Below are 21,239 nucleotides of genomic sequence, written 5' to 3' on the forward strand. Positions count from 1 at the left end.
CGTGGTGTCCCAGGCCTCTCCCCATTCTGATGGCCCAACTGTTGGCTGACAGGTCAGGACAAGGCCCCCCCACCCCTTGGCAGGGGGCACTCACCTTGGTACCTTTCTCCCCTTCTCTGCCTTCTCGACCCGTGCGACCAGAAGGACCCTTAGGGGAGAAAGTGTGAGTGGGGAGCTGTGAGGTGAGTGGGTGCTCTGGGGATGAGTGGGGGTTTTGTAGGGGGGAGCGGGGGGCTGTGAGAGTGAATGGAACAAAGTTGGAGCCAGGGCAGCCAGGAGGTGGTGGTGGGGTACTCATCACTCACCCTTTTGCCAGGGGGCCCAGAGGGACCGGGTTCCCCAGAAGCACCAGGTGGACCCTGGAGATTATAACCAGCAGGGTAGTTGAGGATGATGGTTTCAGGATGTCTTTTTATTTAGTTTTTAAACATCTTTATTGGAGTAGAATTGCTTTACAATGGTGTGTTAGTTTCTGCTTTATAACAAAGTGAATCAGTTATACGTATACGTACGTCCCCATCAGGATGCCTTTGATGTGAAGACAGCCTTCCCCACATGTCACCCAGCACCAGCCATCTCCCGCCTCTACCCTCAAGCTACTCACATTCACGGTGAGGACCCAGAGAGGCCAAGCAGGTGCATCTACAAGGGCCCTGGGTACCTCATTAACCCAGTCTCCTGACCCCCCAATTCACCCACCCACCAGCCCCAACCCCCCTCTTCACGCACCACATCCTCTGTTCCCCTACTCACCAGTCCCCCCACATCTCCAGGGTCTCCCTTCTCCCCTGGGGGGCCGTCTTGACCCTGTGGTGGGAGGAACAAAGTCGGAAGGGGTCATGGGGGTACATGAGAATTTAGGGGTGAGCTTTGGAGGAATGTGAAGGTTATTTCCTCCATCGACCTTGCCCAGGTCTGTGGGGGCGTTGTGGAGATGGGAACAGAATAGGGAATATGCTAGGCTTTCGAGTAAGGAGGGGTCACACTCACCGAAACCCCAGGGTCTCCGGGGGGGCCTAGGTCTCCTGGGAGCCCTGTGAGGCCCTGGAACACAGAATGATGGATAATTATATCTCTGAATGATGGAGCGTTCATTCATTCATTCATTTAACTGTGCCCAGGCACAGCTCTGGTTGCTGGGATACACTGGTGAACAAAACACAGAATCCCAGCCCTGGTAGAAGGAACATTCTCGTGTTTAATGTGAGCTAAGTATGTTGCATGCATCATCTCACTGCATCCTCTAGGCTTGGGACTCACAGACAGAACCGACCTCAGAGAAAGGACTCGGCGAGTGGTGGGGTGGTGAGATTCAAGTCAAGGTCCCTCAGACCCCGAAGCTCCTTGCTGTCCTCCATCCCAACCCCGAGCCCCATCACCATGGTGGGAGGGGCTCCACCTCTGCCCTGATGGCAAATCCTTCATCAGCCAACTCTGACCCAGCATGAGTCTCAACCTTGACCTTCCCAGCAGTGTTAGAACAACTCAGTGTGGAATCAAGTTTCCCCTACTGCAATGACATATAACCACTCCATTTTTATATTGATTCATTCAATCATTCATTTACTGAGCCATGTTCCGGGTTGCTTGTGGAATCAGCATACTGGAGGATGGGAGCCCCCCCCCCGGCTGGAAGTTGGGGAGCAGGTTCAAAGTGACACATGTGCTCCTCCCCGAGTCTCTCCCCCATGTCCCCCAGGACTCACCACGTTCCCTTTTGCTCCATCCTCTCCGGGGGGGCCTTTCTTGCCCGGGGGTCCAGCTGCCCCAGATGGGCCTGCATCCCCCTTTTCACCAATTTCTCCCTTGGGCCCCTTTTCAGAAACAGAGTTCAGAGGTGCCTGGCCTCTCCAGGGGTCAAGGGTTAGCATACCTGGACTCGGGAATCTGGGTGGCCTGGGGCTTTCCTGGGGTTAGGGGTCAGAGTAGCCTAGACTGCCCAAGGGTCAGAGGTCAGAGGAATCTAGGATTTATAGGAGTCAGGGGTCAGGATGGTCCAGTTGCCCAGAGGTCATGGGCAAATTTGGGCTAGCCCATGTGCCACCCTGGAGTGAATCAGAAAAGGGATCCCCTCTGGGCAACTCATCCCCAAGCCAGGGCTTGTGGTTTAGATCTGAGCCCCACCTGCCTCCTCAGCCCTACACCCTTGTGCAGTGTACAACCTAGAGAACTTTGTGTAGCAACCCTGATACCTTTCAGGGCTCTGTCATCAAGATAACAGGGGATGCCTGTAGGTCCTGGGTCAGTGGGTGACCTAGGGCTGCAGAGGTCATGGTGGCCCTAGGTGCCCAGGGGTCAGGGATTCCCTGAGATGGGTGCAGGGACACTGGACAAAGGTCACTCACAGGGATGCCTGGGATTCCTGGGGGTCCCGGGTCTCCAGGCTCCCCTGGCTCACCCTGCAGGAGGCAAAGTGAAGGTGAGGAGAGTTCCCATCCTGGCAGCCACCCCCAGGCAGGACTGGTTGTGCCTCCCCACCCCAGGCAGACTCCGGTTCTCTCTCTCTCTCACCTTCTCGCCCACGGCTCCAGGCTGACCAACTCCCCCAGGCAGCCCTGGAGGACCCTGGAGAGACAGCAAGGGGTACAGCTGGGACTGTGCAATCCCAACAGCCCCTTCTTGGGAAAGCTATGTCCTCACCTCTGAGGCATCCTGCCCTCCCCCAGAGTCCTCACCTCTGATCCGCTGGGGCCCGGGGGACCCCGAGGGCCTGGAGCTCCATGGGGACCCTGTGGGACAGTCAGAAGAGCATCCGGTGACCCCATGGTCCTTCAAAGCTCCACTAATCACAAACACCACCCTTGATGCTGGTGACCCACATGACCCTTAAAATGACAGTGTGACCTGTGACCCCCCCAAACTGGTTTAATGGCCACCCCCGCCCTACCACCACAACCCCATTTCCCCCATTGTCCATACCATGGACCCTACGTCTCCAACTTCCCCCTTTTCTCCAGGAGGGCCTGGCATCCCCTGTGGAACAAAGAAGAAAACTTGGGGCACAAAGTGGGAAGGACCAGAGGCTGTATCCCCAAACTCAGACACCTACCTGCAGGCCAGGGGGGCCAATCACCCCCATGAAGCCTCTCACTCCATCATCTCCTTTCTGCCCAAAGAGGCCTGGAGGTCCCCGGCGTCCCTGAGCCCCATCTGCCCCCTGGGGGGAGGACAGGGCAAGGCACAGTTAGGGTCTGTGTCAGGGGTCGGAGAGAGGCTCAGGGTCAAAGTCAGGATTGAGGCTCAGGGTTGGGATTCAGTTTGGAGAGGGTCAGGACTGGGTTTGAAGTTGGGGATGCAGGTTAAGCATCAGAGATGAGCAATGAAGTCAAGGGTTGAGTCAAAGTTTTTCTAAAAACTTTGCATTGGGTGGTGAGTCAGGGTCAAGTTGAGGTCAGTTAAGGTGATGAGGGGAAGGTCCAGATGGGGTTGAGATGTAGGGTAGGGTTTGAGGTTAGGGCCAAGGTAGAATCAGAGTTTGAGCCCAGGTTTGGGGTCTGCATTGGAGGGTGGGTCAGGACTGGGGTTAAGGGTAAGACTGGGTCAGGTTCGGCTACTGTTGGATGTGAAGGTCAGGTCTGAGATGGGATTGAGGTTAAGGTCACAAGCAGTGTTGAGATTAGGGCTGTGATGGGGTTCAGGGGTTGAGGTCAGGATTGAGTCAGATTCTGGGGTGAGTTCATATTGAGTGTTGGCATGGAGGGGTAGGTCAGTGTCAGGGCTGAGTTTGGGCCTGAGTCACCATGGAGAACACTGTCCCTTCCCACTGGGGATCCGGGGATGGCCACAAAACTGGGATCACTCACCGGGGAGCCTGGGTGTCCCACAAGACCCCGTATCCCTGTTGGTCCAGGTGGGCCCTGGAGGAGGGAACAGAGTCAAAAACCCCTCAGGGGCTTCCCTGGTGGCGCAGTGGTTGAGAGTCCGCCTGCCGATGCAGGGGACACGGGTTCATGCCCCAGTCCGGGAGGATCCCACGTGCCGCGGAGCGGCTGGGCCCGTGAGCCATGGCCGCTGAGCCTGCGCGTCTGGAGCCTGTGCTCCGCAACAGGAGAGGCCGCAACAGTGAGAGGCCCATGTACCGCAAAAAAAAACCCCAAAACCCCTCAGGTTCAAGACTGGGGGGGTGGAAACACTAGAGATGTCAAACACTGCACCCCTGTCCACTCCCCCCACAAAGAAGCTGCATTTCCCTCCCCCAACCCTGTCTTCCTAGCTACCAACTCATGGGACCAGACAGAGCACGTGTCCTAAGTTTGGCCCATCAGAACGTTTGCCCAAAAGTCCCACCAGGACCCAGGGACTGAGCTGGCTCCCTGATGCTGGGCGCTGCGGCTGAACTTCCGGAGGGAAGCTGGGGGTGCAGTTAGCCCCTTTATTCCAGGTAGCCTGAGTGGCTTCTGTTACTTGCAGGTGTCAAGATGGGTCTCATGAAGGCAGGAAGCTCCGTGGCCTCCCCCTGGCCATCCTCCACATCCCTCTCCCCTCCCCGAGGACCACCCCCCTCACTGGGGCCCCCCACTCACCGCATCCCCCTTATCGCCTTTGTTGCCTTTGTGACCTGGGGCTCCCACTTCTCCCTGCAGAGGAAACAGGATGAGGGAGGATCATGCCTCCCTCTACCCCCATCCTCCCCCCAGCCCCTCCCCTTCCATGAACTCTCTCTCACCTTGTCCCCTTCCTCGCCAGAAGGCCCCACAGCTCCAGGGGATCCAGGAAGCCCCAGGGGCCCTGGGATTCCGTCTTTGCCAGTGGGACCAGGGGGGCCGCGTTCACCCTGATGGGCGGAGTGGAAAGGGGTATGTTGGGCCAGGGCAGAAATGAGCTTTTGATATGTAGAGGGCTGGGTCTGGGGGATGCCTGGGGGATGGGGGCAGGCACTTACCGGGTACCCCTTCTCGCCTGCAGGGCCAACAGGACCTTGGCCTCCACTTTGGCCAGGAAGCCCAATGCCCCCTGCTGGGCCTACAGGACCGCGCTCCCCAGGGGAACCCTGAAAACGGGGGTGAAGGGTCAGGGATAATAGCAGCAGTGGTAATTCTCATTTATTGGAGGGTTTTCAAGCAGTCAGGCCCTGAGTTAGGTGTTTACCAGCACATCCAATCTATTCCCCCAGACAGCAGCCAGAGGGCGCTGTGAACACCTGAGTCAGCGCACGTGCCTCCCCTCCCTCCCTGCCCACATCCCTCTGGGGCTCCCACCCCACTTGTTGAAAAAAAGGTTTTCCTGGCAGCCCACAAGGTCCTGCACGACTATGCTCTCATCTCCCACTCACCCTAGGCTCACTCCCCTCCAGCCACACGGCCCTGCTCACTGCTTCCTCCAGCCTCAGGACTTTGCACATGCCGTTCCCTCCGCCTGGCACACTCTTCCGCCCAGACACCCACATGGCTCCTCCCTCACCGCCTTCAGGTCTCAGCTCAAATGTCACCTTCTCAGGAGGCCTTCCCTGGCCTGCCTGTTTCAACGGCTCTCCCCTTCTCCCCTTTACTCTGCGCTATTCTGCCTTGTGGCATTCATCGCAGCTGATCCCTATCTCCCTGGCTAGATCGTAGTAAACTCCAGGAGAAAGAAGGGTTTTGTTTGTTTGTTTGTTTTTGAAAGAAGGTTTTTAAACGCTGATGTCTGCTACGCAGGTAAGTATGTGCCCAACGGATCATCTCACTGAGATTTACGATCATCTAGGAGATGGGACTATTTTACAGACAAGGAAACGGAGGCTCGCACAGTGACACGACTGCCCAGCCAGTGAGCGGCAGAGTTGGCCGTGACCCCGACCTGTTTGGCTCCCCAAATAACAGACTTGATGAGGACAATACCCAGCTTCCCAGAAACCCTGAGACCCCTGCACCCTGCCTGCCACACAGCAGACGGGTTTACACTTACGTTAGCCCCGACGGGGCCGGGGGGGCCCTTGTCACCCTTCAAACCAGTAGGTCCCTGAGGAGGAGATGATTCACAGTCGAGAGACTCCCAGGGGTGCCCCTGGGTCCTGTCTTCACTCTGGGGGGCTCAGAGTTCCCACCCGCTTCCCGGCCACTGAGGTTCAGGGATCTGTCCCTCCTGCAGCCATTACTTTACTATCACATTTGCCCCTCCCCTGGGCCCCCCTTTCCTCCTCTGCTTCACAGCCCAGCCAGGCACATTCAGGGGGGGCTCCAAATGATACTCACTGGGTCCCCGGGGGCTCCTTGGGGACCAGGGAAGCCCCTGTGTCCAGGTGGCCCTTCCTTCCCAAAGGGTCCCAGTGGTCCCAGGTCCCCCTGGAGGAGTGCAGAAGAGGGAGGTCAGACTCCAGAGAAGAGGGCATCTCCCCTCAATCTGTGAGTCTGGGCCCCCTGCCCCATGGTGTTGATTCTGAGCCTGGAGGTGCCGTGGGGATGTTGAGGGACCTTTGGGGTCACTTGATGAGATCTCCCGTGGGGCAGGGTCTCACCTTGGCCCCCTCTCTGCCTTCCAGGCCCGGAAGACCTTGTTCACCAGGAGATCCAGGGGGGCCTGGGGGCCCCCTCTCACCCAGAGGCCCTGCTTCTCCCGTCTTTCCCTGGAGAGGAAGAAGGCTCATCTTGAATGGAGGTGGCCTGGGGTGGGGGTCTGCCTGAGATCACCTCCCCCTCCCCCAAATATCCCCGAACTGGTACAAAACTAGGGAGACCTGTGGGGTCCACTCTGACCTGAGGACCCACGACACCAGCTGGTCCAGGTGGGCCTGTCTGACCTTGGAAGCCCTGAGGAGAAACATTAAAAGGAGGTGTCATGAAAAAAAAACAAAAAACAAAAACAACAAAAAAATGGAGGTGTCATGGAGGGGAAGAAATGGAGAGCCTAATGGGGTCATGGGTCAGAGGTCAAAGGGTTTCTCACCAATTCTCCTCTAGGTCCAGGGTGCCCACGTTGCCCGTCTTTCCCTTGGGGGCCCTGAGGGACAAGGTGGGAGAGAGTTGAGGCACAAACAAGGAGTCCCCCCACTGCCTGGCTCCCCCTTCCCCCCAGCAGGGTGAGCTCACTTACAGGGGGACCCTTTGGTCCAGAGAACCCAGGAGGGCCTTGCAGACCTGGGAGGCCCTGAAATGGAAGCAGAAATCATTCACTCATCCCTCCCGCCTGCCCCTGAGTCCCACATAATGACAACAGCATGTTGGGTGCTTCCTGCAGGCCAGGCATGGGGTCAAGCATTCTATGCACAGGAAGTCATTTCATTCACCACTGCAGCCCTTTGGGATGGGGACTGTGGTTATTCCCATTTGATAGAGTTGGAAACTGAGGCACAGAGAGGTTAAGTGACTCACCCAAGGTCACACCGCAGGTGAATGGCAGAGCCAAGACTTGAACTCACAGCTCTCTGACTTCAGAGGCTGTGCTTTTTCTGCATTATAATGTCTCCCCACCTTCTGGGCTTGTCTCCTACCCAGAATCACACACACACACACACACACACACACACACACACACACACTCACTCACTCACTCACCTTTTCTCCAGGGAACCCAGGGGCTCCGTCCTGGCCCACATCACCCTAGGATGGAATGAATGAGACTCAGGCTGCAGAACGAACTCAACGAGGAGGTATTGGGTGGGACTTGGTGAGCCCGGGGCAGAGGGCCTGCTTGGGGGGCCTGACCACCCACCCACCCCATACCTTGGGGCCTGGTTGCCCTGTGGCACCTGGTTGCCCCCTCTCTCCACGGGAGCCCTGAATAAAAAAGAAGCAAACATTGGAAGTGAGAGGGTGGGGGAGCCTAGGAGATGAGGATGAGTCCTCTGGGTCCCCCCACCATGACTACCTGAAGTAACCCAAACCCTCTTCCCGCCCACTTCTCCTCTCGTAGCCCCTCCTTCCAGCCCTGCCCCCATTTTCTTACTGGTGGTCCCCGCTCTCCTTCCAGGCCTGGCTGCCCAGCCTTCCCCTGGAATGTAAATTAGATGAGGGGGAAGCAGAAGAGGGTGATGGTGCAAATACATGACACAAACACACAAATGCACCCCGTCAGAGACCTGGAAAGATGCCTGCCCCACATTCATTTGCAAGCCTTTCACTCACACGCACGCATAAGTACAGCTTACACATGCAACTACGCAAAGATCACAGGCACCCAATTATATTATGATTACACCTACAGGTCCACACATACAAGCACATTTGCTCACACAGACACCTATTTATCACAGCTGCATGGTATGCACACGTGACTGCATGCCAACGCAGCATGCAAGGGGGGACCGCAGCTTCGAGATGACACTCGGAGCCTGTCATGTAATATGTCCCTTGCACACGTGTCTATCCAGTGTAAACACGTATGTGCATGGATTCATGTGAGGACACGGTCCTGATAAACACAGCAGTATACAAACCCTCGTGTGCATATACACAATGTCCATTTACATAGCTACAGTGCACCCATAGCGAAACAACGCATGCATGTACCCACAATCCCCCAGGTGTGCAGAAACACACACATATGTGTATCTCCCTATTCTTTCACACACTTCGACATACCCCCCACACATGTATGCCCGTAGTCACACAACGTACGTGCAGCTGGTGCCCTTGTTCACCCAGTCACAGGCCCCTAGGCTGCAGCGCGCAGACCCCATCTAATCTGTACTGAAAGGCACACGGGACGCACATGCATACACAGATACGCAGGCACATTTGTTGTAATGCCAGGTGGGATCACCTACATGTGCCCTGCATTGCACATGGCAATATGTGTGCACACAAGTGCTTCCAGGCATAGACACAGCCACCTAGGGCCCCACGTGCTATCACGCACAGCCATACACTCTGTTCCTCTCATGCAAGCCCTTCCCTCTCCCCTGACCCCTGGATTGCGACTCACCCGCTTCCCTTTTTCTCCTAATGGTGCCAGGGGCCCGGGAAAGCCAATAGATCCCTGAGTAAAGAGGATGAGAGAGAAGACATGGGTGTGAGGAGTGGGTGACGTTAGCCCCTCACCGCATTCAGCCACCCCATCTTTTCAGGCATTTCCAGGCCAGTGATTCCAGAAAGTCTTTGGCCCCTCCAGCCCCAGTGAGCAGCCCCTCCCTTGCTCACTCCATTCCAGCCACACTGGCCTCTTTAATGCTACTCAGATACCAGTACATTCCTGCCTCAGGGCCATTGCACTGGCTGCCTTTGCCTAAAATGCTCTTCTCTCAGATCCCCACAAAGCCAGCTACTCCTCATCATTTAAATCTCATTCAGACATCACCTCCTTAGAGAAGCTTTCCGCCATCATCCTGACCACCACATCCTCAAGTCGTGCTCTGTTTATCACTTCCTATTTTGTTTCCCCTATAATATTTGTAATGAAATGACACTGCTCATCTGTTTACTTATTCAATGACTAGGACATAATGCTCTGGTCTTATTCCCTACTGCCTGGCACATGGTGGTGTCTTACTCAATACTTGTTAATTAACTGCCTCCAGTACTTGCTTTCCTGCCCATCGTCCCTTGACCTGGGGGAAAACATCATATGCTCTGATATCCCCTCTCACCCCTCACTGTGTTTTGAATCCTAGATCCATCACTAAATTAGCTGTGTGGCCCTGGACAAATGGATTGACCCCTCTGAGCATCAGTCTCCTTTGTAGCCTGGGGATACCAACAATACCTCCTTCACAAGGTTTTCGTTAGGATTAAATGGGATATATATAGAAAGTGGGTTTTTTTTTTTAAAGGTACTTGGCACATAGTATGTGCTCAAGAAATATTAGCTGTCTTTGTTATTCATGCTGATTATTAGTAAGTGCTATGGACTGAATGTTTGTGTCCTCCCAAAATTCATATGCTGAAGCCTCAGTCCCTAGTGTGATAATATTTGGAGGTTGGGCCTTTGGGAAGTAAGTAGGTCATGAGGGTGGGGCCCTCGTGAATGGGATTAGTGTCTTTATAAGAAGAAGAGGAGACTAGATCTCTCTCTCTCTCTCTTTCTCTCTCTCTCTCTCTCTCTCTCTTTCTCTCTCTCTCTCTCCTTCTCCCTCTCCCCTATGTGAGGACAAAGACAGAAAATGTTCATCTACATACCAGGAGAAAAGCCCTCACCAGAATCCAACCATGCTGGCACTCTGATCTCAGACTTCTGGCCTCCAGAACAAATTTCTGTGTTTAAATCACCCAGTCTAAGGTATTTTTACTCTAGCAACCCAAGCTGAATAAGACACTGACCTCAACTAGGCTGACATATCAGGCCTCCTGTAAAGTATCCATTGCTTGTTGCCCAAGACACACTGATCAGTCTTGGCTACGTTTTGTTCTAACTCCCATGAATTTCTGTTCCAACAGGCTGAGTTCTGCTCTTAGTTTTGAAACCTTGAGTTAATCCCAAACCTATTTATATCAGTTGCCCTTGCTATTGGGGTCATGTGACTTAATGAAACCTTACAAAAACTGATGAAATGTAGAAAGGGAAAAGGAAGATATCTGTAAAATCTAGGTTAAATGGAAAAGACTCAATGTAAAGGGAAGTCACTAAAAAAAAAACACTGTCAAATTAGGCATGGGCAAGATAACTGCTAGATCGAGATACCAAAAGTGTGGAACTCAAGAAGGATTCTGTATTCAGATTTCTTCCCAAGTGTCTTTGCGTTTCTGCTCCACTTTATGTAACAAAAAACTATAAATCATCAGTGATGTAATATGGGTGTGGTTTAGGCAGAAAGACATGTCTTACCAATAGCCTCATTCATCAAAACACTGGCAGCCAAATGTACAGTTTTACATAAGTACATTCTAAGTTATAATTAATTCAAGATATGTAAAATATGTATTTTTTATGATTCTCCTCCTTACTGACTTGTTTGAACCAACCTCAATCATACCAAATAAGAAGGATCCTACAGTTTTATTATCACCAAAATCATCAATTTTATCATCATCAAATTGATGAGGTAGATACTACTGGTATCTCCCTTTCGTAACTGAGAAAATGGGTTCAATAGACTTGTTCAAGATCATTTAGCAGGTCAGGTGTGACTTACTCAAGGTCACTTAGCAGATAAGGCTGGGTATTTGAGCCTAAGTTTGTCTGATGCCAAAGCCCACATCTTACACTTTCAATGCCCCATGGGGTGGACAGCTCACACCCTCAGACCACAGCCTGGACCCCCAGATGTTAATCAGTCTCTGAACCCTGCCCTTGCCCACCACCCTCCTGCTAGCTTCTGACCTTAGGGCCTGGACGTCCTGGGTAACCTGGGAGACCCGGCACCCCAAGCTTGCCCTGCAGAGAGATTATGGGACAAAGGTCAGAGATTGCAACTTGGAGGTAAGTGGGGGAGGGGCAGGAAGGCTGGGGCATGGTTGCAGGGGTTGCGGGGGGGATTCAGGGAAACATGGGTTCAAGTCCTGGCCCCTGCCTGCTAGGGGTATGTCCTTGGGCAACTCATTCAACCATTCCAAATCTCAGTTTCCTTGTCTGTAAAATGGGGGTAAAAATGTCTGTTGCCTGTGGTGGTTATGGGGATAAAAATAAGATAAAGTGCATGGAATTGCTCTGTAATGCTGAGCTGGGGAATGGAAGGAGCTGAGAGCCTCCTGAAGTTGGAGATAAAAGAGCAGAGGGCAGAAGGCAAAGGGCCAGGGAACACCTTGCCTGCAGGCTAGAAGCTGGGGTATAGACTGGAGGGGGTGACCAGGTCCACTCACCTTCTCCCCAGCTGAGCCTGGGGGCCCCTCCTCACCAGCAAGTCCCACCTGCCCCTTCAGCCCTTCAGGACCATCCTCTCCCCGAGGACCTGGGGGTCCGGGTTGCCCCTGGAATAGAAAAGGAGAAGCCCTGACATCAGTCCCTTTGTCATTCCTGTCTTTGCCCCAGTTCGCCCCCTCCCTCTCTTTCCCAAGTCCCCCAGATCCACCAGACCCCTCCTCTGGAGGTCATCTTACCCAATCGCCTTTAAGCCCTACATCACCCTTGAAGCCTGGGAAGCCATCCTCTCCCTGGGTGGAAGATAGTACAGAGATCAGATGTCAGGGCTTCAGGGAAGGGACACGGCCAGAGCCCCATTATTAGGGTTCCCCCCTCAAGGAATCCCCTCCCTTCTCACCTTCTCTCCTTTCTCCCCCTGGAGGCCCCGGTTGCCAGAGGTACCCTGAAAAATATAAAAGCTCTCAGGTCCCCCCCTCCCCCCACTTAAGAAGGGCCCCAGACTCGGCCCTGGACTCAGTCCCCTGCCCTGAAACAGCCAGGAGAGTCCCAAGCGGATGTCAGACTGGAGGAAGGGGGGTGAGGGTCAGCCCCAGAGGAAATTATCTTTCCCCAAAGTCTGCTAGTATGGTGTGCAAGAGGCTGCCTCTCCCCCGCCCCTTCCCACTGGCAGCCTCCCAAGGTCATCTGTGTGGGGGAGTGCAGGGAAGGCCAAATTTCCAAGTAATTGATTCCCATCTCCCGGGGACACTGTGTCCACGGTTCCTTCTGGCAGGAGAAAGAGGATGAACATTCCAGGCCCCGGCTGCATTCTAAAGGCAAAGGAATGTTTCCCATTGTGCTGGCTACAATGCAACTCTGTGCCTGGCAACAAGGGGAGTCTGTGCTTGGCTACAGCAAGACTGCTCAGTGCAAGCCCAGATGCTGCTCCAGCCAAATTCTGGGCTTGGGCCATAAGAAAAGCTGCACTTGGCTACAGTGTAACTGAGCTCAGCCACTAAAATGAAATTGTACTTGGATACAATACAACTGTGCTTTCACAATAGCATGACTGTTTCCAGCCACAGGGAGACACGATATTAACCGAACTCAGTGACTACAACAAAATTATACTTGGATACAATATAACTATGTGGTTTTGTTTTTGTTTTTTTGTTTTTTTGCGGTACGCGGGCCTCTCACTGTTGTGGCCTCTCCCGTTGTGGCCTCTCCCATTGCGGAGCACAGGCTCCGGACGCGCAGACTCAGCGGCCATGGCTCACGGGCCCAGCCGCTCCACAGCATGTGGGATCCTCCCGGACCGGGGCGCGAACCCATGTCCCCTGCATCGGCAGGCGGACTCTCAACCACTGCGCCACCAGGGAAGCCCTAACCGTGTGTTTTGACAATAGCATGACTGTCTCTAGCCACAGGGCAATTCAATGGCCACAATGTAACTGAGCTTGGCTACAATTGTTCTCTGGCCATGGCTACCACGTAACTAGACTCAACAACAACATAGCCTTCAACTATATATAGAAAACCATGCCTGGCTACAATGCAACTCTGAGTTTGGACACCCACAGGATTTTGTGGCCAGCTACAATAGAACAACCTCCTTGGTTATAGTGTAACTAAGCTTGTCTATAATGCAAAAATAGGAGGAGCCAGCTCTTGGCTACCATCAAACTCTGTTTTTAGACTACAGGTAATGGATACCTGTACTTGGCTACAATGTAACTGGACTCAGCTACCATATAGATGTGAATTCCAATGTCCCTGCGCTGGGTCAACGGTGAATCTCTATTCAGTACAGCTCTCAGCTCGTCTTAGCATTTCTGGGCTTGCACATGGTATGGCTCTGGGCTTGAGCTTTCAAACAACCCTCTGTTTGATGACAGTGTGCTGACCTGGACCTGGACGTGATGTGTGTGCTTCCAGTGAAATGGGTTCAGCCTCTAATGGGTTTAACTGTTCTCGACTACAAGGTGACAACCATGCTGTACCGTTACCCTTTGGCTTTTCAGCTCCAAAGTAGCTATATGTTGTCACTTCTACCACACCTTGCCTGGAAGACTGATTCCTCTCATCACACACACAGAAGTTTCTGATAGAGCTGGCTTCCAGAGGTCAATGCTGATGGATCAACCCTATCTGCAGGGAATTCCCTGGCAGTCCAGTGGTTAGGGCTCCGCACTTGCACTGCCGAGGGCCTGGGTTTGATGCCTGGTCGGGGAACTAAGGTCCCACAAGTCGCGCAGCACGGCCAAAAAGAAAAAAAAAAAAACTCTATCTGCAGGCCCCAAGTATCACTTACCTTCACACCCCGAGGTCCAGGATAGCCCGGAGGGCCTGCCGACCCTGCTGGACCCTGAGATGGACATAGGATGAGTGCCATCCTGTTCTCCCCCCTTCATGTTCCCAGTGCCCTCATCTCTCTTCTCATTAATAGCCCCTGACTCCTGGCCCTGCCTGCCAACCCTCATCCCCAAATCAGCCCATCTCCAGGTCACTTACCTGGGCCCCTTTCTCTCCTGTTGGGCCCTCATGACCTGGGTGACCCTAGGAGATAAACATTCTAAGTTGTCCGGGACCTGATATGCCATCCAAATTCCCAAGCCTCCCCACTTCTCCTTCCTCCTTCTCCCAGAATCTAGTTCTCACCAGAGGGCCATCAGATCCTGGGAGGCCTGGAATTCCTGGGTTCCCAGGGGGACCCTGAAAGAAGATGAACAGTAGGGGGAGACAGAGGGTCTCAGAGCCTGGCCATTCCACCAGGAACGTCCCTACTCAGACATACAGCTACCTCAAGGTTAGAGAAAAAACAGATCCTACTGGCCAGGAAACCTATCCTCAGCTCTTCCAAACTTGCTGTGTGACCCTGGACAAGCTCTCTCCCCTCTCCGTGCCTCAGAAATCCTCTGCTTCTGGGAGGGCTGAGACAAGGGATGTAAAAACAGTGTGAGAGACATGCTGGGGTGGGGGGCTCCCCAGCCACACCTCTTCCTTTAGAAGCACCTCCAACCCACAGCTCCACCTGAAGAGGTGTGGGTGTGGGCCTAGGCAGGCCTGAGGTGACCCCCTATGTCCTGCAAACCATTGACAAGTCCAGAGGCGGGCACTTGGCCCAGATAAGCCAATCAGATTCTCTCCTGAAATTTTGAGGTAAGGGATATCTTGCCTCATAGAAACTATGACCAGATGGATTTGGATAAAGAAACTGTAAGGTCATAAGGAACTGGGGACTGAAATAGTGACAGAGCAGCACAAGGGTGTGTAGAAACAGAAGTTGGGGTAAGAACAGACTAAGATGGAAATAGAAAGAAGCCTGTTTTTCACGGGAGATGGAAACAGATGTGCAGAGGAAGAAAGATGACACCACAAGACCCGAGACAAATGGATTTCCTGGCCCCTGAGCCTTGGTAATATTTTCTATGATTGGCTCCTGAGGGTTCCCCTCTCTCCTGACAATATCCCCGTCTGATCTAGCCTTGGTGCAGTTCTGTTTCTGGCCATCAACCCCTCCCCAGCAATGACATTTGGTAACTCTGAGCTTATTTAGGGAATGTTGCATTATCCAGGGCTTACAAAAGGGGCCCTGGTGGGAAGATTTTCCTGCAGGCAGAGTTGAAGGGAAAAGATGTTGGGGGAGGGGAGGGAAGGGAGGGAGAGTTGTCACTCACCTTCTCCCCAGGAGTGCCAATGGGTCCCTGGGGGCCGGGGATTCCCTGGAAATATTTTTTAAAAAGGGGAGAAGGAAAGCATGAGAAAGCGGCAGCAAGTACAGAGGCTGGGGAAGCCAGGAGCGGTCTATGACCTCCGCTGAGCGCCACGACACCCCGCCCCCTCTGTCAGGAAAGATAGCTCAAACCTGGGACCCGGGATTTCCCTGCTGTCCTGGGGGGCCTGGTTCTCCTGGAGGACCCTGGGGAGAAAGTGAGAGTTCTGTGAAGCCGGAAGGGATTATGGTGTTGAGGTGTCAGGGAAGTTGAAACGGGGGATCATGGGAGTGGACAAGGATATGGGTGGTCCTAGGGTCAGAGTGTCAGAACGCATCAGGGATCAGGACACATACCACATTTCCTTTGGCACCTGGAGCACCGTCACTTCCAACTACACCCTGGGGGGGGAGAGGGTGTGAGACCAGGGCAGACCCAGGCACAGGAGCCTGCGTCTGAGACACTGAGAGGCACAGGTGAAAAGGTGAGTGGACAGAGAATCCAGGCAACAGAAATGGACATGCAGAGGAGATAAAGGTGAGAAAAAGACAAACGGGATGTAGAGAGACAGCGACATTCTCACCGGGCGTCCCAAGGGGCCAGGGGAGCCTCTAGGACCAATCAGTCCTCGGGGGCCCTGCAAGGAGGTAGGAAAGTTATTCCAGCATCACTGCTCTAAGGTCCTAGGAGTCCTGACTCCCTCCCCTGTGCCAGGCAAGGGGCCCAGGGGTCCCTGATACTCACCGGCTCCCCAGCCTGGCCGGTGGGCCCCGGAGGTCCCTCTGCTCCCTGTGGGAAAGCATATGACTTGGGGAAGGGGGAGGTATAACCCTCAGAGAATCACCTTCTCTCATATTGGCAGCCCCTTCCAGGGAATCTCAGAGTCAGAGTGTGTGGCAGGATCCAGCCAACTGCGTATACGTGATTTGATTCAGGCCCCTGACCCCGATCCTGGACCTGCAATCCTGGGTTTAACCCCTCAACTCTAGTCCTAACCCCACAACTCTCAGCCTGTCTCTTTGAGCCCCACCGGGGTCTCCTGACTCTCCAGTGCAGACCTTCACCCCTCCCCCAGGTTCCTGAATGCTCTACTCCTCCTGTTCTGGCTTTCTAGCTTCCAAACCACCCCCTAACTCTCTTCCAAACTTACCTTCTCACCATCCTCTCCTGGGGGGCCAGGTTGCCCCACATGACCAAAGTCACCCTGGAGTGGGGAACACAGAGGGCAGTTCAGAGTCAACAAGTGGAGACCAGCCCCCAGGAAAGGAGATGGGGTATTAGGGGTGAGGACTCAGACCCAGGAACGGAGGCTCTGATATTGGGGGTGGGGAGGGTGTTATGAACATTGGGAGGGGGCTTGGATATGCGGAAGGGGTCTCACACACTCACCCTCTGGCCCTTCTCTCCAGGCAGCCCTGGCAAGCCGTCAAAGCCCTGATCACCCTGCACAAAGAAACATCAGCTGAGGGACTTCCCTGGGGGGTCCAGTGGGAAAGACTCCATGCTCCCAATGCAGGGGGGCCCGGGTTCGATCCCTGGTCGGGGAACTAGATCCCACATGCATGCCGCAACTAAGAGTTCGCATGCCACAGCTAAGACCTGGCACAGCCAAAATAAATAAAGAAATAATAAATATTTTAAAATAAATGAATTAAAATAAATTGGAAGAAAAAAGAAAGAAAGAAACGCCAGCTGAGCTTTGAATCCTCTACCCTGGCAGTCCCTCCAAGTCCCAGGCCTGGCCCCATCACCTACCTTAGGTCCTGTGTCCCCTGGGAGGCCTCGAGCCCCATCTGCTCCAGGGCGGCCCTATGGGGGAGATGACATCATCAAGATATCTACTACCATGTATCGAGCACCTTCCTCATGCAGTGTCTTATGCTGGGGGCTTCTATATGTACCAATTTAACCTCTTAAATATATCTCAAACCCGTCCATTATTCTTTAGCCCTAGTGCCCTTTCTCTAGCTCAAGTTATCATCATCACAAAAATTAAGAACACTCATGTTCAGTCTCCATTAATTTCCCTGCTGTATGTTCCTCATGGCACTTTAAGACTATCTGGAGGGCTTCCCTGGTGGCGCAGTGGTGAAGAATCCACCTGCCAATGCAGGGGACACGGGTTCGGTGCCTGGTCCGGGAAGATCCCACCTGCCGCAGAGCAACTAAGCCCATGTGCCACAACTACTGAGCCCGTGTGTGCAGCTACTGAAGCCCACACACCTAGAACCTGTGCTCCACACCAGGAGAAGCCACTACAATGAGAAGGCCGCACACCGCAACAAAGAGTAGCCCCTGCTCACCGCAGCTAGAGAAAAGCATGCACGCAACAACAAAAACACAACACGGCCAAAAAATAAATTAAAAAAAAACCTATCTGGAATTATCCTCTTCATCATTTCCCCCAATGTGCCAGTCTTTTCTTTTGCATGTGCTGTTCTTTCTACTTGGAATGCCCTTCCTCTCCTTTTTCCCTGGTTATACCTCAGATCTCAGTTCAAGCATCATTCCTCTGCAAGTCCTCCCAGACTCGGGGACTTGGCCAGATTCCTTTATCACACCCTCAGTGTACTGTCATTCTCTGTCCTCAGTGCTCTTATCCCACCAATGACACCAGCAGACCCTGGGAGCACAGAGCTGAGGCTCCTGTTGGGTGTTGGGAGATGGATAAGGGATGACCTGAGGACCTAGGAGTCACTCACCATCTTTCCCTGTCTGCCAGGGGGTCCACGAGGTCCCTGAAGTCCTCGGGGGCCCTAGAAGAGAAAGGAAAGGAGAAAGAAAAATGTCAGTAATTGCAAGGGTAATCCCAGCCACTTTGCCATTTTCCCCAGCTAGCACTTTATCCTGTAGCCCTGTGAGAAGACCCTTCCCATCAACCCTGTCCCCACCCCCACAAATCTCACCTGTGGCCCCATTTCTCCCATCTCTCCTTTTAGACCTGGATACCCAGGGAGACCCTTGGAGGAAGAAAGATAAGGTAATGCATTTAGAGGGAGTTTGAGTTAGAGTCATCTCCACTTATGTACTCCCCACTCCACACAGCCTCCTTACTCACCGTGGGGCCTGGGCGCCCGGTGAGCCCCACCAGGCCAGGGGGGCCTTTCATAGAGAGCTGAAGAGACAGGGGAACAAAGCCATCATCAGAAGTTAGATATACACCTGTCTCCTGACTATTCACCATCTCCCATCTCTGTCATTCTCTCAGTTTCCTCCCATCACCCCCTGACAGTCTCCCAGTTATCCTCCACTCACCTGAGCCTGTTGCAGGACTGCCTGAGCCTGGGCCTGCTGGAAGGAGACTGGGGGTCCTTTGAGGGAGCCTCTTGCAAACTGGAACTAGGGGGCAACTAGTAGTGAGGGAAGCCTCCAGGAGAGGCCCTCCTCCTTGGTCAGGATTCTACTCCCCAAGGCTGTGCCACCCTCTCTCCCTCTTACCGGTATCATGATCACAGTGCCTGGTAGACCCCGGATCCCATCAACGCCAGGGATTCCTGGGAGGCCAGCGGGGCCCTGAGAGAGGGACAGAGACAGAGAGGGATGGAGGTAGAGAGATGGGGAGAGGCAAGGAGGGAGAGACAGAGAAAGATGGAGGCAGGGAGAGAGATAGAGAGAGAAGAGACAGACGGTGAGAGAAAGAGAAATGGAGGGAAGGAGAAAGAGTCATAAAAGTGGAAGAGACAAAAACAGAAAGAGACAGACAGACGAAAGAAGAGGAAACGGGCACAGAGACATAGGGAGAAAGACAGAGATGAAAGACACTCAGGGATAGAGACAGAAGGAGAAAGGCAGGGGAGAGCGCCCCCTCCCAGAGACAGAAGAGGAGACAGAATGATAATTCCCAGACGGGGAGGAGGATGAAGCGGAAGGGTCAGAGCCAGCTCCAGTCGCTGCCATGCTGCCAACTTGAAACCTCACTCTCCCAGGAGTTCACACCGCACAGGAAGTCTCTTACCGGTAGACCAGGGTCCCCAGGGAATCCTGGCGGGCCAGGAGGACCTGAGGGGCCAACCACCCCCTGTTGGGGACAGAGGAACAGAGGTCATGACAAATGCAAAGTCTGAGCCAGGCTGACTTCCAAACCACCACTGACACTGACCCCATACTGACCTTCCTACCCCATCACCGAGCCACCCCTGGCCCCTCAATACTATACTGACACATATAAACCCCCAACTTTACATCTCAACCCCTATTTTTACTCATCTTTTGAGCCTCAAATATCCAATCGTCTTCAAATGATCTGGCAACATTACACCCCAACTTCCCAGCCCAGAGGATCAAATACCCCAACTGGAAGTAAAAGCCAAGAAGAGGGGAATGCAGCCATGACTCACTTGGGGTCCTGGGCCTCCTGGAAGTCCTTCAAACTGCTGTCCCTGGGGGAGAAATAAGTGTGACCCCCATTCTAGCACAGACCCCGCCACGTCCTCCAGCCCCAGGCCCCTCACCTGTTCAATCACGGCCGGTTCTCCTTTTTCTCCCTTCTCCCCAGCGCCCTGGGGCAGGGGATGGAAAGAGAAGAGGTGTGAGCCCTGGAACTCAGACATAGAACTCTCAGCTAACTTACCTCCCACTCATCACACACACACACACACACAGGCACGCATGCGTGCGCAGAGTCCACCCTCTGAGCTGTCTCTGCTGTCCTTTCTTCAACCAGTATGTTTTGAGCAGCTCATCCTCCAGTTTCAAGCTGGCCACGCTGCAGCAGGGTCAGGAACATGAACCCTGGGGCATACTGTGGAGTCCTCATCCTGGAGCTGCCTCTCAAAAGCTGAGTGATGTCGGGCAACTTATTCAACTCCTATGGCCTCACCTGCATAGCGTGTGGGTGAACGCCGACTGTATACATCCCACGGGAAGATAAAGAAGCTAAAACAATGCTTAGCACATAACAGGCACTCAGAGTAAGATGGTTAGGATTAGTCACCTTCTCCCCTGTCCAACACCAAAGCTAGAACCTAGACACCTTCTCTGTCTGCCTTAAGCTCCTAGGCAATCTCATCTCCTGGCTGAAGATAGCATCTCTCCGCTGATGAGTTCCAAGTCTTTATCTCCAGGCTAGACCATCTTCCTTGAACTCCAGAATTTTCTAACCCATCACTTGCATTGACAATCAGACAAGGGTTGCCCGTTGAGCACAACCAAAATGAGATCCTTGACACTTTCCACCTGCTCCTCCGTCAGGCTTCCCCATCCTACTCAGTGGCACCACTGTGCGTCTACCCGGTCATCTTTGAATTGCTCTCCACATACAGCAGCAAGAGCAAAACGGGGCACGTCCCCAATCTGTCCAACTTTTCTCTATCCCCACCACCACCGCTACAGCCACCACCCTCATCCAGGTCACCACTCTGTTTTGCATAGACTACTGGTTTCCCTGCTGCCCCTCTGGCTCCCCCTACAGTCCATCTGCTGTTCGGCAGCTAGAGAGAGCTTTGAAAACTCCCAAGTCAGATCGTATTCCATCTCAAGTGGCTTCTTGTCGTGCTTAGGCTAAAAACCAGATGAATCACCCTACCCACAGAGCCATTCATTAGCACAATGCCTGTCACATTAGCGTAGTATCTGTAGATAAATATTTGTCAACTGCACTGGGGTGGTGGGAAGGCATTCTAGGCAAGATAAAAAGAAAGCAAAAAAGAGAAGGCAGCTATGTGTGGCTCCAGGTAGGAGTCCCTCCCCCTGCACCTAACCCAGCCACCCAGACGCACAGGGAAGATCTGCAACTCAGTTCTCCATGACTGTTCTGCTGCCCGGAAGTGGGGGCCCATGGTGGGACCACCTTCTTCTTCTTCTTCTCTGGCTAACTCAGTCTCCATGGTCTCCAGTTCAGTTCCATTGTCGGGGTCCAAGCTCTCCTGAGGACATTGGGACAGACCAAAGTTTACC

The 21,239-nt window shown here is 53.5% G+C and overlaps 1 protein-coding gene across 7 annotated transcripts in view; it reads right to left on the minus strand.

Moving 5' to 3' along the window:
- COL5A3 (collagen type V alpha 3 chain) overlaps positions 1–21,239 on the minus strand; it is a 40,268-nt gene that overhangs the window by 10,994 nt on the left and 8,035 nt on the right. For 5 of the 7 annotated variants that reach the window (XR_007476768.1, XM_049708553.1, XM_033401037.2 and 2 more), the window contains 48 exons: positions 21,062–21,208; positions 19,796–19,843; positions 19,682–19,723; positions 19,300–19,362; positions 18,783–18,857; positions 18,600–18,683; positions 18,403–18,459; positions 18,251–18,304; positions 18,047–18,100; positions 17,100–17,153; positions 16,734–16,787; positions 16,495–16,548; positions 16,089–16,133; positions 15,928–15,981; positions 15,701–15,745; positions 15,497–15,550; positions 15,309–15,353; positions 14,290–14,343; positions 14,143–14,187; positions 13,943–13,996; positions 12,047–12,091; positions 11,886–11,939; positions 11,649–11,756; positions 11,170–11,223; positions 8,839–8,892; positions 7,861–7,905; positions 7,638–7,691; positions 7,470–7,514; positions 7,009–7,062; positions 6,862–6,915; positions 6,672–6,725; positions 6,434–6,541; positions 6,171–6,260; positions 5,884–5,937; positions 4,883–4,990; positions 4,667–4,774; positions 4,524–4,577; positions 3,804–3,857; positions 3,050–3,157; positions 2,920–2,973; positions 2,676–2,729; positions 2,479–2,565; positions 2,346–2,399; positions 1,707–1,814; positions 991–1,044; positions 754–807; positions 306–359; positions 95–148 (listed from right to left, as the gene is read on the minus strand). Coding sequence is in view for 6 of the 7 variants with exons in the window: in XM_049708553.1 (XP_049564510.1) it covers positions 95–148; positions 306–359; positions 754–807; positions 991–1,044; positions 1,707–1,814; positions 2,346–2,399; positions 2,479–2,565; positions 2,676–2,729; positions 2,920–2,973; positions 3,050–3,157; positions 3,804–3,857; positions 4,524–4,577; positions 4,667–4,774; positions 4,883–4,990; positions 5,884–5,937; positions 6,171–6,260; positions 6,434–6,541; positions 6,672–6,725; positions 6,862–6,915; positions 7,009–7,062; positions 7,470–7,514; positions 7,638–7,691; positions 7,861–7,905; positions 8,839–8,892; positions 11,170–11,223; positions 11,649–11,756; positions 11,886–11,939; positions 12,047–12,091; positions 13,943–13,996; positions 14,143–14,187; positions 14,290–14,343; positions 15,309–15,353; positions 15,497–15,550; positions 15,701–15,745; positions 15,928–15,981; positions 16,089–16,133; positions 16,495–16,548; positions 16,734–16,787; positions 17,100–17,153; positions 18,047–18,100; positions 18,251–18,304; positions 18,403–18,459; positions 18,600–18,683; positions 18,783–18,857; positions 19,300–19,362; positions 19,682–19,723; positions 19,796–19,843; positions 21,062–21,208 (3,060 nt within the window). In the remaining variant the exon portion in view is untranslated. The remainder of the gene's footprint in view (positions 1–94; positions 149–305; positions 360–753; positions 808–990; positions 1,045–1,706; positions 1,815–2,345; positions 2,400–2,478; positions 2,566–2,675; positions 2,730–2,919; positions 2,974–3,049; positions 3,158–3,803; positions 3,858–4,523; positions 4,578–4,666; positions 4,775–4,882; positions 4,991–5,883; positions 5,938–6,170; positions 6,261–6,433; positions 6,542–6,671; positions 6,726–6,861; positions 6,916–7,008; positions 7,063–7,469; positions 7,515–7,637; positions 7,692–7,860; positions 7,906–8,838; positions 8,893–11,169; positions 11,224–11,648; positions 11,757–11,885; positions 11,940–12,046; positions 12,092–13,942; positions 13,997–14,142; positions 14,188–14,289; positions 14,344–15,308; positions 15,354–15,496; positions 15,551–15,700; positions 15,746–15,927; positions 15,982–16,088; positions 16,134–16,494; positions 16,549–16,733; positions 16,788–17,099; positions 17,154–18,046; positions 18,101–18,250; positions 18,305–18,402; positions 18,460–18,599; positions 18,684–18,782; positions 18,858–19,299; positions 19,363–19,681; positions 19,724–19,795; positions 19,844–21,061; positions 21,209–21,239) is intronic. The other 2 variants (XM_004277338.3, XM_033401040.2) reach the window with 1 other exon arrangement.

The sequence above is a fragment of the Orcinus orca genome, chromosome 3 (assembly GCF_937001465.1).
Source record: "Orcinus orca chromosome 3, mOrcOrc1.1, whole genome shotgun sequence".
Taxonomy (NCBI): domain Eukaryota; kingdom Metazoa; phylum Chordata; class Mammalia; order Artiodactyla; family Delphinidae; genus Orcinus; species Orcinus orca.